This window comes from Penaeus monodon, chromosome 13, assembly GCF_015228065.2.
Source record: "Penaeus monodon isolate SGIC_2016 chromosome 13, NSTDA_Pmon_1, whole genome shotgun sequence".
NCBI lineage: Eukaryota > Metazoa > Arthropoda > Malacostraca > Decapoda > Penaeidae > Penaeus > Penaeus monodon.
The window spans coordinates 38419299-38431798 of record NC_051398.1 but is presented as its reverse complement, the minus strand read 5'-3'; the positions used below and the strand labels follow the sequence as shown (position 1 = coordinate 38431798).

General features: G+C 42.4%; 1 protein-coding gene across 1 annotated transcript in view; it reads right to left on the bottom strand.

Moving 5' to 3' along the window:
• The window catches only part of LOC119580308 (histone-lysine N-methyltransferase SETD2-like), a gene marked incomplete in the record, with an annotated part of 44520 nt that overhangs the window by 31502 nt on the left and 518 nt on the right, over positions 1-12500 (bottom strand). Inside the window, 7 exon segments of the mRNA XM_037928387.1 lie at positions 48-247; positions 523-765; positions 935-1097; positions 3678-3775; positions 3902-4103; positions 4648-4776; positions 6725-9697. Coding sequence (XP_037784315.1) covers positions 48-247; positions 523-765; positions 935-1097; positions 3678-3775; positions 3902-4103; positions 4648-4776; positions 6725-9639 — 3950 coding nt within the window.

The following is a 12500-nucleotide window of genomic DNA, read 5'->3' as shown; positions in this document are numbered from 1 at the left end:
GTCAATAAAGTAAACATGTCTAATTGCTTTTCATTTTGTGCACATACCTTGTTTTCTTGTTAGGGTCAGCTTCCAATGATTGTGTAACACTGGTCAAATCTGCCTTGGGTGGTGGTGGAGGGGGAGGAGAGTTGTTAGTACCTACATCCACATTCTGCTTGGTCCATCGTTCAACAACACTCAGCACTCTGCTGTCAGTGAGCTGTGTCTTGTTGGTGATTGGCAAACACTCCAAGGTCTTTAGAATCTGAAAAGTACCATTAATAACATTGTAAAACATTGCAAATAATGTGTTTCAAATACATCTTACAAACTAATATCTAGCAGCCAAAACCCTGATACTTACAATGTGATAAATCTGAGTAGAATTTCAGCTCAAACTCGGAACACATATTTTTCTATTTTTCAAACTTGTTAGCCTTGGTTCAATATCAAATAATGGAAAAAAGTAAACAATAGTTTGACAACTGTTTTATACAAACACTACCCACAGCTTGAAGTCAAGGCCATTAAGTCACTTACTTCACTCTTGAGCTCCACATTCTCATGTCCAGTCCCCAGGTCTGCCATCCAGGACCACAAGACCCTTAGGCCATGATAGTCCAAGAACAGTCGCCTACATGCTGGTTCCCCTGTTTGAAGGAGCCTCAAGAGCATCACCCTCGAGTTGAAATCTTCTGCTCGCACCATCAGTCGGGAGAGATTCAGAGTGTCCTCACGATTTCTTAGTTTGTGAGAGTTGAGCTTCTCAATCTCATCCTCTAACTGTATAATAAAGGAGGACGGATTAAAATAAAAATACTTCATTCAAGCATTTCCTATCAAACTGCTCCTCTCACACACTTAATCTGCATGCATTACATCATTAATAGTATTGTGTTTATAGAAAAATGCATACTTTCTAACTCCTCATTAGCAAAACAACATGACTTACAGCAATATCTTCAAAGTATATCCTCTTCTCCTCTCTCTTTCTCCTATCCCTCTCTTCTTTTCTCCTCTCTTCATCCTTTTCTTCCTTAGTCTTCTCATCTGGTGATTCGCCCAACCAGCCACGGCAGACTGAAGTCCCACAGTAACATTTCTGTGGTTCTCGGCTAAAAAGAAAAAAAGTGAAAGTTTGTTTACATATCAAAATTATGGTATTCTGGTATAAAGGTTTACAAATTATAAACTTGGTCCAAAAACTTTAATGATACAAATACAAGGATAAAAAAATGAAATATAAGCAAGAAATAACCAAAACAAATATTAAGGACCATAATACTATGAGGAGGAGGAGGAGGAGAAAGAGGAGGAAGAGGAGAAAGAGGAGGAAGAGGAGGAGGAGGAGGGGAGGAGGAAGAGGAAGAGGAGGAGGAGGAGGAGGGGAGGAGGAGGAGGAGGAGGAGGAGGAGGAGGAGGAGGAGAAGGAAGAGTAGGAGGAGGAATAGGTGGAGGAGGAATAGGGGAGGGGGGGGGGAGGGGGGGGGGGGGGGGGAGGAGGGGAGGAGGAGGGGGAAAGGGGGAGGGGGGAGGGAGGAGGAGGGGGAGGGAGGGAGAGGAGGAGGAGGAGGGGGAGGAGAGATGAGGGGGGAGGAGAGAGGAGGAGGGGAGGGGGGAGGGAGGGGAGGAGGGTGGGGAAAGGGAGGGGGGGGAGGGAGGAGGAGAGAGGAGGAGGAAGGGAGGAGAGAGGGAGGGGGAGGAGGAGGGAGGAGGAGGGGGGGGAGGAGGAGGGAGGAGGGGGGTGGAGGAGGAGGGGGGAGGAGAGGGAGGGACAGAGAGAGGAGGAGGGGGGAGGGGGGAGGCGGAGGAGGGGGAAAAGGGGAGGGGAAAAGGAGGAGGGGAGAGGAGGGGGGGAAGGGGAGGAGGGAGGAGGGGAGGAGAGAGGGGGAGAGAGGAGGGGGAGAGGAGGGGGAGGGGGGGGGGGAGGAGGAGGGGGGGGGAGAGGAGGGGAGGGGGAGAGAGGAGGAGAGGAGGAGGAGGGGAGGGGAGGGGGAGGAGGGAGGGAGAGGAGGGGGAGAGAGGGGGAGAGAGGGGAGGGAGGAGAGAGGAGGGGGGAGGAGGACGGGGAAGGGGGAGGGGGAAAGGAGGGGGAGGGAGAAGGGGGAGGGGGAGGAGGGAGAGGAGAGAGGAGGGGGAGGGGGAGGGGGGGGGAGAGGAGGGGGAGGGAGAGGAGGAAGGAGGGGAGAAAGAAAAAAGGGAGGAGGGGGAGGAAAAAAGAGGAGGGGGGGGGGGAAAAAAAGGGAGAGGGGGGGGGAAAAAAAGAGGAGAGGGGGAGGAGGAGAGGAGGGGGGGGGAAAGAAAAAGAGGAGGGAGGGGGGAGGAAGAAAAAGAGGAGGAGGGGGAGGAAGAAAAAGAGGAGGAGGGGGAGGAAGAAAAAGAGGAGGAGGGGGAGGAAGAAAAAGAGGAGGAGGGGGAGGAAGAAAAAAAGGGGGAAAGGGGGAGGAAAAAAAAGGGAGGAGGGGAGGAGAAAAAAGAGGAGGAGGGGGAGGAAGAAAAAGAGGAGGAGGGGGAGGAAGAAAAAGAGGAGGAGGGGGAGGAAGAAAAAGAGGAGGAGGGGGAGGAAGAAAAAGAGGAGGAGGGGGAGGAAGAAAAAGAGGAGGGGGAGGAAGAAAAAGAGGAGGGGGGGAGGAAGAAAAGGGGAGGGGGGGAGAGAAAAAGAGGAGAGGGGGGGGAAGAAAAAAAAGGGAGGAGGGGGGGGAAGAAAAAAAGGAGGGGGGGGGGGAAAAAAAGGGGGAGGAGGGGGGAGGGGAAAAGAGGAGGGGGGGGAGGAGAGGAGGGGGAGGGGGGGAGGGGGGAGGAGGAGGGGAGGAAGAAAAGGGAGGAGGGAGGGGAAGGAGGGGGAGGGGGGAAAAGGGGGGAGAGGGGAGGGGGGAGAAGAGAGAGGAAGGGGAAGGAGGGGAAAGGAGGAGGAAGGGGAAAGAAGAGGAGGGGAGGAGGAAAAGGAGAGAGGAGGGAGGAGGGGAGGGAGGAGGGGAGGGGGAGGAGGAGAGGAGGGGGAGGAGGAGGAGGGAGGAGGAGGAGGAGGAGGAGAGGGAAGGGAGGGGGAGGAGGAGGGGGGGAGGAGGAGGAAGGAAGAGGAGAGAGAGGGGGAGGAGGGGAGGGGAGGAGGAGGAGGAGAGGAGGAGGAGGGGGAAGGGGGATGGGACGGAGGAGGAAGGGGAAAGGGGGGGGGGAGGGGGAGGAGGAGGAGGAGGAGGAGAGAGGGGGAGGGGAGGGGGAGGAGGAGAAGGGAAAGAGGAGGGGAGGAGGAGAAGGAGAGGGAGGGGAAAAGGGGGAAGAAGGGGGAGAAGGAGGAGAAGGGGGAGGGGAAGGGGAGGAGGAGGGGGAGGTGGAAAGGGAGGAGGAGGTGGAGGAGGAGGTGGAGGAGGAGGTGGAGGAGGAGGTGGAGGAGGAGGTGGAGGAGGAGGTGGAGTAGGAGGTGGAGGAGGAGGAATAGGAGGAGGAATAGGAGGAGGAATAGGAGGAGGTGGAGGAGGAGGAATAGGAGGAGGTGGAGGAATAGGAGTAGGAAGAGGAGGAGAAAAGGGAGGGAGGGAGAAAAGAAGTAGACTAACAGTAAGGAGTAAGGAAGAGGAGGATGCTATGGGGAAGGAAAACCAGGTTAAGGCATCAAAGATAATATGGATTCATTCAAATATTAAATGGAAATCACTTCTAAAACAGAAGCATGCTGTTCAAAGCATGATCCTTACCCATAGCGCTCAAGACGGTAGTCAAAATTGATCTCCTCCCCTGCTTCAATGTCCTTGTTTGTGAAAAAGCCAATGCGCAATTCCCCATTTACCGTCCACTGGAATAAACAATTTTTTCAAAAATCAATTTTAGGTGCACTTCAAAACCCCTCGAAGCAATTTATCATTTCCAGTCTACAAAACATAACAACCTGGAATCACAGCCTTATCCCAGAAGTTCCTACCTTCTGCGTCTCAGCGTTGGGATCGCAGGAATGGTTGATGAATCTGGAGATATTTCCTTTACGGGTGGCATCAATGAAGAGGTCCGGCTTCAGTGCCATGAAATAGAAGTGGGGGTTCTGCCCTCGGGAATAATCCTTCCGTCTTCTCTTGAACTCCTTGGTGTCCAGCACCTCCCCAACATACTCCATGATAAATGTCCCCCTATAGAGAGAGGGATACATCACTTGTGAAAATCCATATTTGTTTCTAAAGTATATTTCCCTCAATCAACTGTGATTCTGAGGTAAATTATGTACAGGTTTTTGAGAATCTTGAACCCCTGACATTCTATACTTTCACTCAATATTTAAAGTACCTTTTTAGAGGAACAATAATACACTTTATAAAATGAAATTAAAAGCCACTCTAATACCATAACTTGAAGCTTTTTTTTTGAGGCAGTACTTTGACAGAAGTGGCTTTCGAACCAATTTGTCTATCAAGTTACCAATTACTTTACTTGTTACAAGAGGTACATTTTTCTGACGCATCTAAGTTTCATATTATTCTGTTGAAAATAATATAATTTTGATCAACCAATCAATCAATCACTCTGTGCTCATACACAAACAAACCAAGAAAAAGAACCTTCCATAATTCATTAAAAAAAAAAGTAGCAAGTCCCCTTAATCAAAACAAAATAATTATGTATCCCATATAAACAATCCCAGTACTTAAATTCATCAAATAAAGAGGAATAACTTACGCTTTTAATGAACTCCGTGCTCGCAATCCACATCCTTTCTCATCTGCATTGAATACTTCCACATCACCATAGACCAAATTCTGGAATCTTTTGTTGGTGCAGTGTTCACGCAGTGGACATCGAGAACCACTAAACAGGGAGAAAAAAAAGTGATAAAACGTTTTATAAATATTCACTCTACAATACTTTCTTTATTTACATTAACATATAAATAACATAATGTAGAATCCCATCCCACCCAGGGAAAGAATTAGTGAAGAACATTTATCATTAACACAAAGGTCATAGCTTACATTACTAAATAGAATAACCTCAAAAACTAAAACTGTATTTATCAAAAGATAAATAAATAGACAAATAAATAAATAAAAATCCTACAGTCATATATGATTGCCATTCCTTATAAATAGCATGAATGGCTTCATGTTTCATAATGCCCTTTCAAACAGGACCATGGAAAGAAGTAATAATAATAAAAAGGCTGAAACTATATGTTAATACCACATATCCTAATATAATTTGTCTTTTCTTTCTTTTATAAAGTGAAAACTTTTATGTGCTTGCTACAATTTCTCACAACTGCTCAAAAAACTACCTATGTAAAATCAATTAGTATACTTTACTTGTGGCCTATAAGATGCACCTTTGTTTTGAAGTCATTATTGAAAAAAAAAATCTGTCAGGTGCCTTCCAATCTGGTACATCACTGTCTTATTTATAAACATAAAAAATTATTCATTATTGCAAACTTAACCTCTGACCTAAATGCCAGTATGATGTAACACTTGTCTGAGTCATAAAAAAAACAAGATTCTATACCAATATGTCTACCATGATGTCAGCTAAATGGAAAAGGGGAGCCACCATAAATCTTCCTGTTATAATTTTTACTATAGTTGTTCAGATAAATGATACAAACAAGGTTTACGTGTTGGCTTTTTTGCTGGGGGAAGAAATAAATATAAAGTTCTTGATGGACAACATCTCACAATTCAATTATACACCTAATGCCTCCAGCATCTGGCCTTAAAAGTATTTCCCACAGTTGTTAGTTTTACAAAACTTTATGAATAAAACAACAATGAGTTTAGTATGAATCTAGTTCCAGATACTGTTGGTTTTGTTGCTAAATACAAATATGAACTTGTACACAAGTTAAAGACTGCAAGTAAGAGAAGAGAGCTAGTCTGTGATCTAGATGGGGTCTTATAAATAACTGACTATACTGTCCATTGAATTCAAGGAGAGGTATCTTAAGCTACAGATATGTAATGCTAGCATGAAAAGATGAAATTTAAAAATACAAATATTGCATGTCATGGGGAAGCAATATCTTTCCAGGGATGGAAGCAATTATTTTTGTGTATTTACTTAACAGTGAGTGGTGTGTATATATACAGCTATATGTTTCCAATACAGTTTACACTGAAAATATGGATATCTACTGTCAGATTAGATTTTGTGCAAGTTATTAGTGACACTAATATTTGTCTTTTCACAGACACAATTTAATTTCTGATAAAAGGACTGGCCACAGATGATTTATAACTTGGAAAATACAGAGCAGAAGAATAAAATGTTGATTTTCAAAATGCTAGCATCCTCCAGGAAGATTGCCACAGTAAGTGGTTAGGGGCTCTACCTGATCATATATTAATCTAGGATAGTCACCATCTCTATTGGGTCTGAAAGCTGATCATGTGCTCCTTGACAAAAGTAAGTGCATAGTTTTCCTTTTTTTGTGGATTTTCAGCATTTTTTTTTTCTGCATTTATTTATCCACCATGACTTTCCTAGTTACCACAATCAAAGATACTGATAAAAGCTGATGACTAACAAGAGTCATAAATAACTTGTATGACCTTAACTAACTAATAGATACCAATATTAACAGTGTCACACATGCAGCAACACTGTTGGGGTATACCTAAACAAATCTGAACATTAAAAACATAATAGACCAAAAATATAAAATAACTAACACTACATTTCAGAAAACCACTAAGTTTTAAAAATCATTTCTCTGTACTCTCTTAATCTTAAGAAAAATCAAAACATAAAATATTCAACAACTTACCATTCAATCATGAGCAATCTGTTGAGACAGTCTTCTCCACAACCGACTTCCCCTCTTGCAATTTCTTCCTTAGTCAGTGTGCAATCACACACCATTCGCCTCACTTCCTTATTGCGCTTGGTTTTCTTCCTCTCTTGAATGTAAAAATTGGTTGTAAGGTGAACAAAGCCCTTCAACCTCTCTTCTACCACTTCCCGATTTCTGCGTTCTTTCTCCTCTTCTTCCTGCTGCCTTTTCTTCTCTAGTTCTGCCAGCTCCTCCTCTGTTAACTGTACTTCTTCAACCTTAACCTCTTCCCCACTCTTCTCAGCTTTTTCTTCAGCTTTGGGTGCTAGGTTTTCCTTGTCCTCACTGACCTGGGTTCTGGAGTGGTCTTCCCCTGACTTGCTGTCATCTTGTTCTTCAGTCTTCACTATTACTTCTTCTTCAGTAGAGTTTTCAAGTTTTTCTTTGCTTTTCCCCTTTGTTATTTTCTTCTCATCAACAGGAGCATTTTGTGACTCTGAATCTGAACCCTTCACAGAATATTTGTACAATTCAGTATTTGTTATTTCTTCCTTACATTTACTATCACTATCTGATGAAGAAGTTCTCAGTAGCTCCTCACTTTTCTTCGTTCTCTTGGAGATCCTTGATGGAGAATTGCTTGCTGAACGTAAGGTGCGAGACACTGCAATGGTCCTAGGTAGGGTTTCCTCAGTTTTGGGCTGTTTCAACAATTCACACCCAGAAGTGAGATCGGACTTCATCTTGGAGCCTTTGGCTTCCTCTTTTGATGAAGAGTTAGAGGTGTCATTTTTTGTGGAAGAGCTAGATTCCTTGCCTTCAGAAGATGATGATTCCATTTCATCCTTCCCTGACATATGTTTGCTCGAAGCTCCACTACCTGAGCTACCAATGTCTTTCACAATGGATTTTGAATCAGCACCTGTAGATATACCAGTGGTTCTCTTTGTATGACTTTTACCAACTTTAGAACTTTCACCCAGACTGTCTGCTTCTACTGACTGAGCTCCACCCTTCTTGGGAGCACCAACTTGAGGAGTGGCAAGCGAGGGGAGGGGTATGTCAGCAACACAAGGAGACAGGACGTTCTCGGTTGTCACCCTCACTGGAGTGCAATTTATGCTCCCACTTGCTTTCTCCACATTTGGCACATTGTCCTTTGGCACTTCCAGTTCTTTCTCTGTTGCTCTTTTTCTTTTCTTGCTGACATCATGTACGTCCTTGATCTCTTCTGTCCGCTTCCGCTTCTGGCTGTCATCATCTTCTGAGGTCTGAGAACTGGAAGAACTTCCAACAACTTCTCTTCTCTTCTTTGACTTAGGGGAGCCTAAAGCTGAAGATTCCAGGTTCAGGACTTCAAAATCTTTCTCCTTGTTTTTATCATCATCACTACTCCTACTTCTCTTGACCTTTGGTCTCCTCTCAACCTCATCACATTTTTCTTTGGAATCTTGTTTTAATCTGTCATCCATGACAGAAGAGGAACTTTCACAAGGATTTAAAACTGCCTCACTACTCTGCTCGCCTGAATCTTCAGGCCTCATGACACTCGTGTCTCTTACACTCATGTCACTTGCCTTCTTTTCTGGCACAGTGGCACTAACAAGCCCTTTACCTAAACCTTCCTTTGGGATCTGGTTGGAGCTGCGGCCCCTTCGTCTGGACGGTAAGGAACTATCACTGTCTGTGGAGTCTGTGCTGTCCTGATGAATCAATCTCTTCCTTCCTCTCTGAGATTTGGTTGCTTTCCCAACTTTCAGCTCGGCCATTTTGCCTACTTCTATCCTAGCTTCCTCTTTAGCACCCGACAAAGACGGACTGCTATCCTGAAGCCTGGGATCTTGAATATCTGGATTATTTACACTGATTTGGGTGACTTTATCATGAGATATGTCAACAGGACAAGTTAAATGTTTTGAACCTACACTTGCATGGATTTTAGGTGAAATTTGTGAACACTCCTCCAGTAGTACATCACCATTTACTAGGCTTTCCTTCTCTTTATCTTTAACACATAAGTGATCATTTTCTTTTGGTTCACACTTAGTTCTCTCTACAGTAACTTCCATAAGTTCCTTTTTATCAATACTCTCTGGAACACTTCCACTTGCCACTGTCTCATCACTCCTTAATGTAGCATTTTCAAATTTACTTTGGTTTTCTATTATAGGTTTACTATCACTACTGCCACATAAACTAACATCCCCACCTTTCTCTTGGACACCATCCACCCCAGTATTTGGGGTTTTATCACTAGGCCCTTCATGCCCTAGTCTGCAATCAACACTATCCTCATCTACCGATACTTGTCCCTCGCCTGCCAACCGTTCCACACATCCCTTGTCCACACTCGCCGGGTCTCTCTCCACACTGGCAGTTTGGATGTTGTCTTCCCTTTCTCCACTTCCACTCCTGCTCTTCCCCTTTCTCCTGCCCCGCTTCTTGACATCCTTGATTGGTACTTCTTCCCCATCCTCCTTCCTGATGTTACTCTTAATGTTTTTCTCACTTTTCTCTCTTTTCTCACTCTCCGAGTCTATTTCCAGCCCATTTACAAGACCACGGTCCTCTGATTCCTGCCCATCAAGCAAATCTTTCTTTAAGGGATGTTCGACATGGCCCATTGATGAGGGTACATCTGCCAGGGGATCTAGAGTCTTCTCCAGCCTATCCTCTTCACCTTCCAAGGAATCTTCACTCCGACTCTCCCTCTTCTTCGCTCCTTTCCTTGGGCGGCCCACTGGCGAAGGAGAAGTGGCAGTGGAGGAAGCCTCAGGCGTGGCTAGTCCAGTAACGATCTTCTTGAAGCATCCGTCCAGCTCATCGTCCGCAAATCTTGAATTTGGTTTGCGAGCTCTCGAGGAGCGCCGGACAGGGACGTTGCCATCCCCTGCCTCCCCATTCATCATGGCTTCTAGCACACAGCCATCAACCACAGGAATCTCACCATGTGTGCCTTTCCTTAACCTTCAGAAAGATAATTCAAGAATTAACATCATGTATACAATAAAACAAAATCCATAATAACAAAGTTCACAAAGAATATGTGGAATAAAAGAAAGAAATATAAAATAAAAACTTCAGAAGACATTTTACCCAATTAGTGCATGTGGCAAGACTACAATGCCATGCCCACTATAATAAAAGTTCATCTACTGGCTCTACAAGTGCTTAGTCACCAAGGAGTCAATAAATAGTCTTACCTATCTCCCCTGTTTACCCCTTTTCCTTCATTTTCTGAAAGCTTCATTTCTATTATTTTATTGTCTTTAATTTTAATATCAAAATAACAATTTAATAATCCCAGTATCAATAAGAATGATAACAATATCAATAATAAGAACGGAAAACACATTTTCCTACAAATTCAAGGAATGGGGAAATCAGGCACATTCACTAGGGCCTACTGGTAGACCCCTTGGTGGCTGAGCACACGTGGAGCCATCTATTACAAAATTCACAAAAATCTAGGGGGACAATACATAACCCAGCAGACACTGGGTTAACAAATATTTTACAGCAGTTTCATCAATTTCACCTCTGTCTCTGGAAAAAAAATAATAAATGAAGGAAAAGGGGCAAAGAAACGAAACACAAACACTAAAAGTAACCAAACATAATCACTTTGTACAATTTCTTCTAAAGGAACTTCATATGTATTATTATACATCTATACCATTCAAATGTAAAAAAATGAAGCAAATACACACACACACACACACACACACACACACACACACACACACACACACACACACACACACACACACACACACACACACACACACACACATAAAATATATACATATATACATATACATGTATACATAACATAATATATACATATACATATATACATATATATATAATATATACATATATATGTATAATATATACATATATATATGTATAATATATACATATATATATATGTATAATATATACATATAACATATATATATATATATATATATATATATATATATATATACATATATATATATATATATATATATATATATATATATATATACATAATTTAGAAGTTACACAGAAAATATTGCCAAAATAATCTAACCAACCATCAGATATATGGACAGAAACCTGGTGTCATAAACTTGTTTACTAAAACTTGTACACTGAGGGAAACCAAATTCCCTAACAACTTGATCTACACTAAAGGAGGTAATTACCAACTAGATCTGAATGATAGTGAATCACTAAGGAGCCTTTCAAGCTCTGTGTAATAAAATCTTAATGCAAGCTCTACTTCTTTCCCTGAATACATAGTGTACATTTGTTGGCCTTTGCCAGAGCAACAATGGCATGGAAGGCAGGACAATATCTTGATGCAATAATACTTACAAATAGCTCAAAAGTAGTCTAATAATATGTCTCAATAATATGTTTAAATTGGGTTAATTTACTTCTTATTATGATTTCAGTCATCTTCCATTCATAGCTAAGGCCCTACTAAGATGAAGTAATAAAAAAAAATTACACTAATTGAAATTGGAATGGTTTTGAGTATATATTTTTTTCTGCACAGTTAAACTGATTGTTTTCTATATAAATTAATTTGAAGCATGATGGGATCTGAGAAAGATAACCTACAATGTAAAGTCTAGCACCATGGAGGCACAATATCAGGCAATCCATTTTGCACTACAGGTCATCAAGACCATCCATATTCTCATAAAATAGATTAGACTCGTTTCCTAATGAATGATAAAGCACAAAGATGTACAAGCTTTATATTACCAGAGAATACATGGTGGAGATTTACAGGCTTCTGCAGAGTATACCACAAGGTTCAGAGACTGCTGGCCAGTGGCAAATGAGTGGACTTCTTTTAAATATCTATCAAGAAATTTTCTGATGCCCTGGATCCAAGAAAATTAAATAGTATATTCTTCCTCTGTTCCATGTAATAGACTAACTTTCCTTGGAAACCCACACATCAATATGCCATAAAAACATTACATTTTCCAATTTACCTTTTAGACAATTTTTTGCTATACATATGCATGACCACTTACTAAAAGAATATACTGATTAAACTAAAAGCTTTGCATTTTTTTTAATAACATTAATTAACTTATGCTGCCATCAACACTCAATGCCATCTTCAGTACATGTCAATACACTGCACCAGTTTATCAACATGCTTAGACTATTCTTTAATATTCTGGATCTGATTTCTATTCAGGTAACTTTCATAATTCAAACCTGGTGAAATCAATGGATATCTTCACAAGTAATACAGCCAATAATCTTGGAGATGTAACAACCACATACATGTTTATGAAGAGTCCATTGCAATATCTCAGCACTTTTGCTTAGTTTAAACAAAGATAACTCTGCATCATAATGTAGATTTGCAAAACTTATCAACCTGTATGGGCACAAAGCAAAGAAATTAACACTTCAGTATAGGAAACAACAACATACAAAAGTATCCTCTGCTAGGCTTCATGCTAAGTCAACCTCAGACTTCAGGATAATAAGGGCCCTCCAACATATCCAGAAGAGGGTATGTTACAGACCTTTGCTCAATCCCAAGGGAAGCAGCTATCACAGCCCCCAACCTACAGCAAGGAGGCATGCCATGGGCAGGCAGAGGACAGAGGTCTCCTCCCCTACCCCTGAACCACCCATGCATAAGCCTACAAAGAGCTGGTTCCTCCACCACCCAGACCAGCTCCTCCTCCAGGCCTCCCCCCAGCAGCAGCCTGCCAACCCTCCATGACACGCGACAGGTACCTATGAG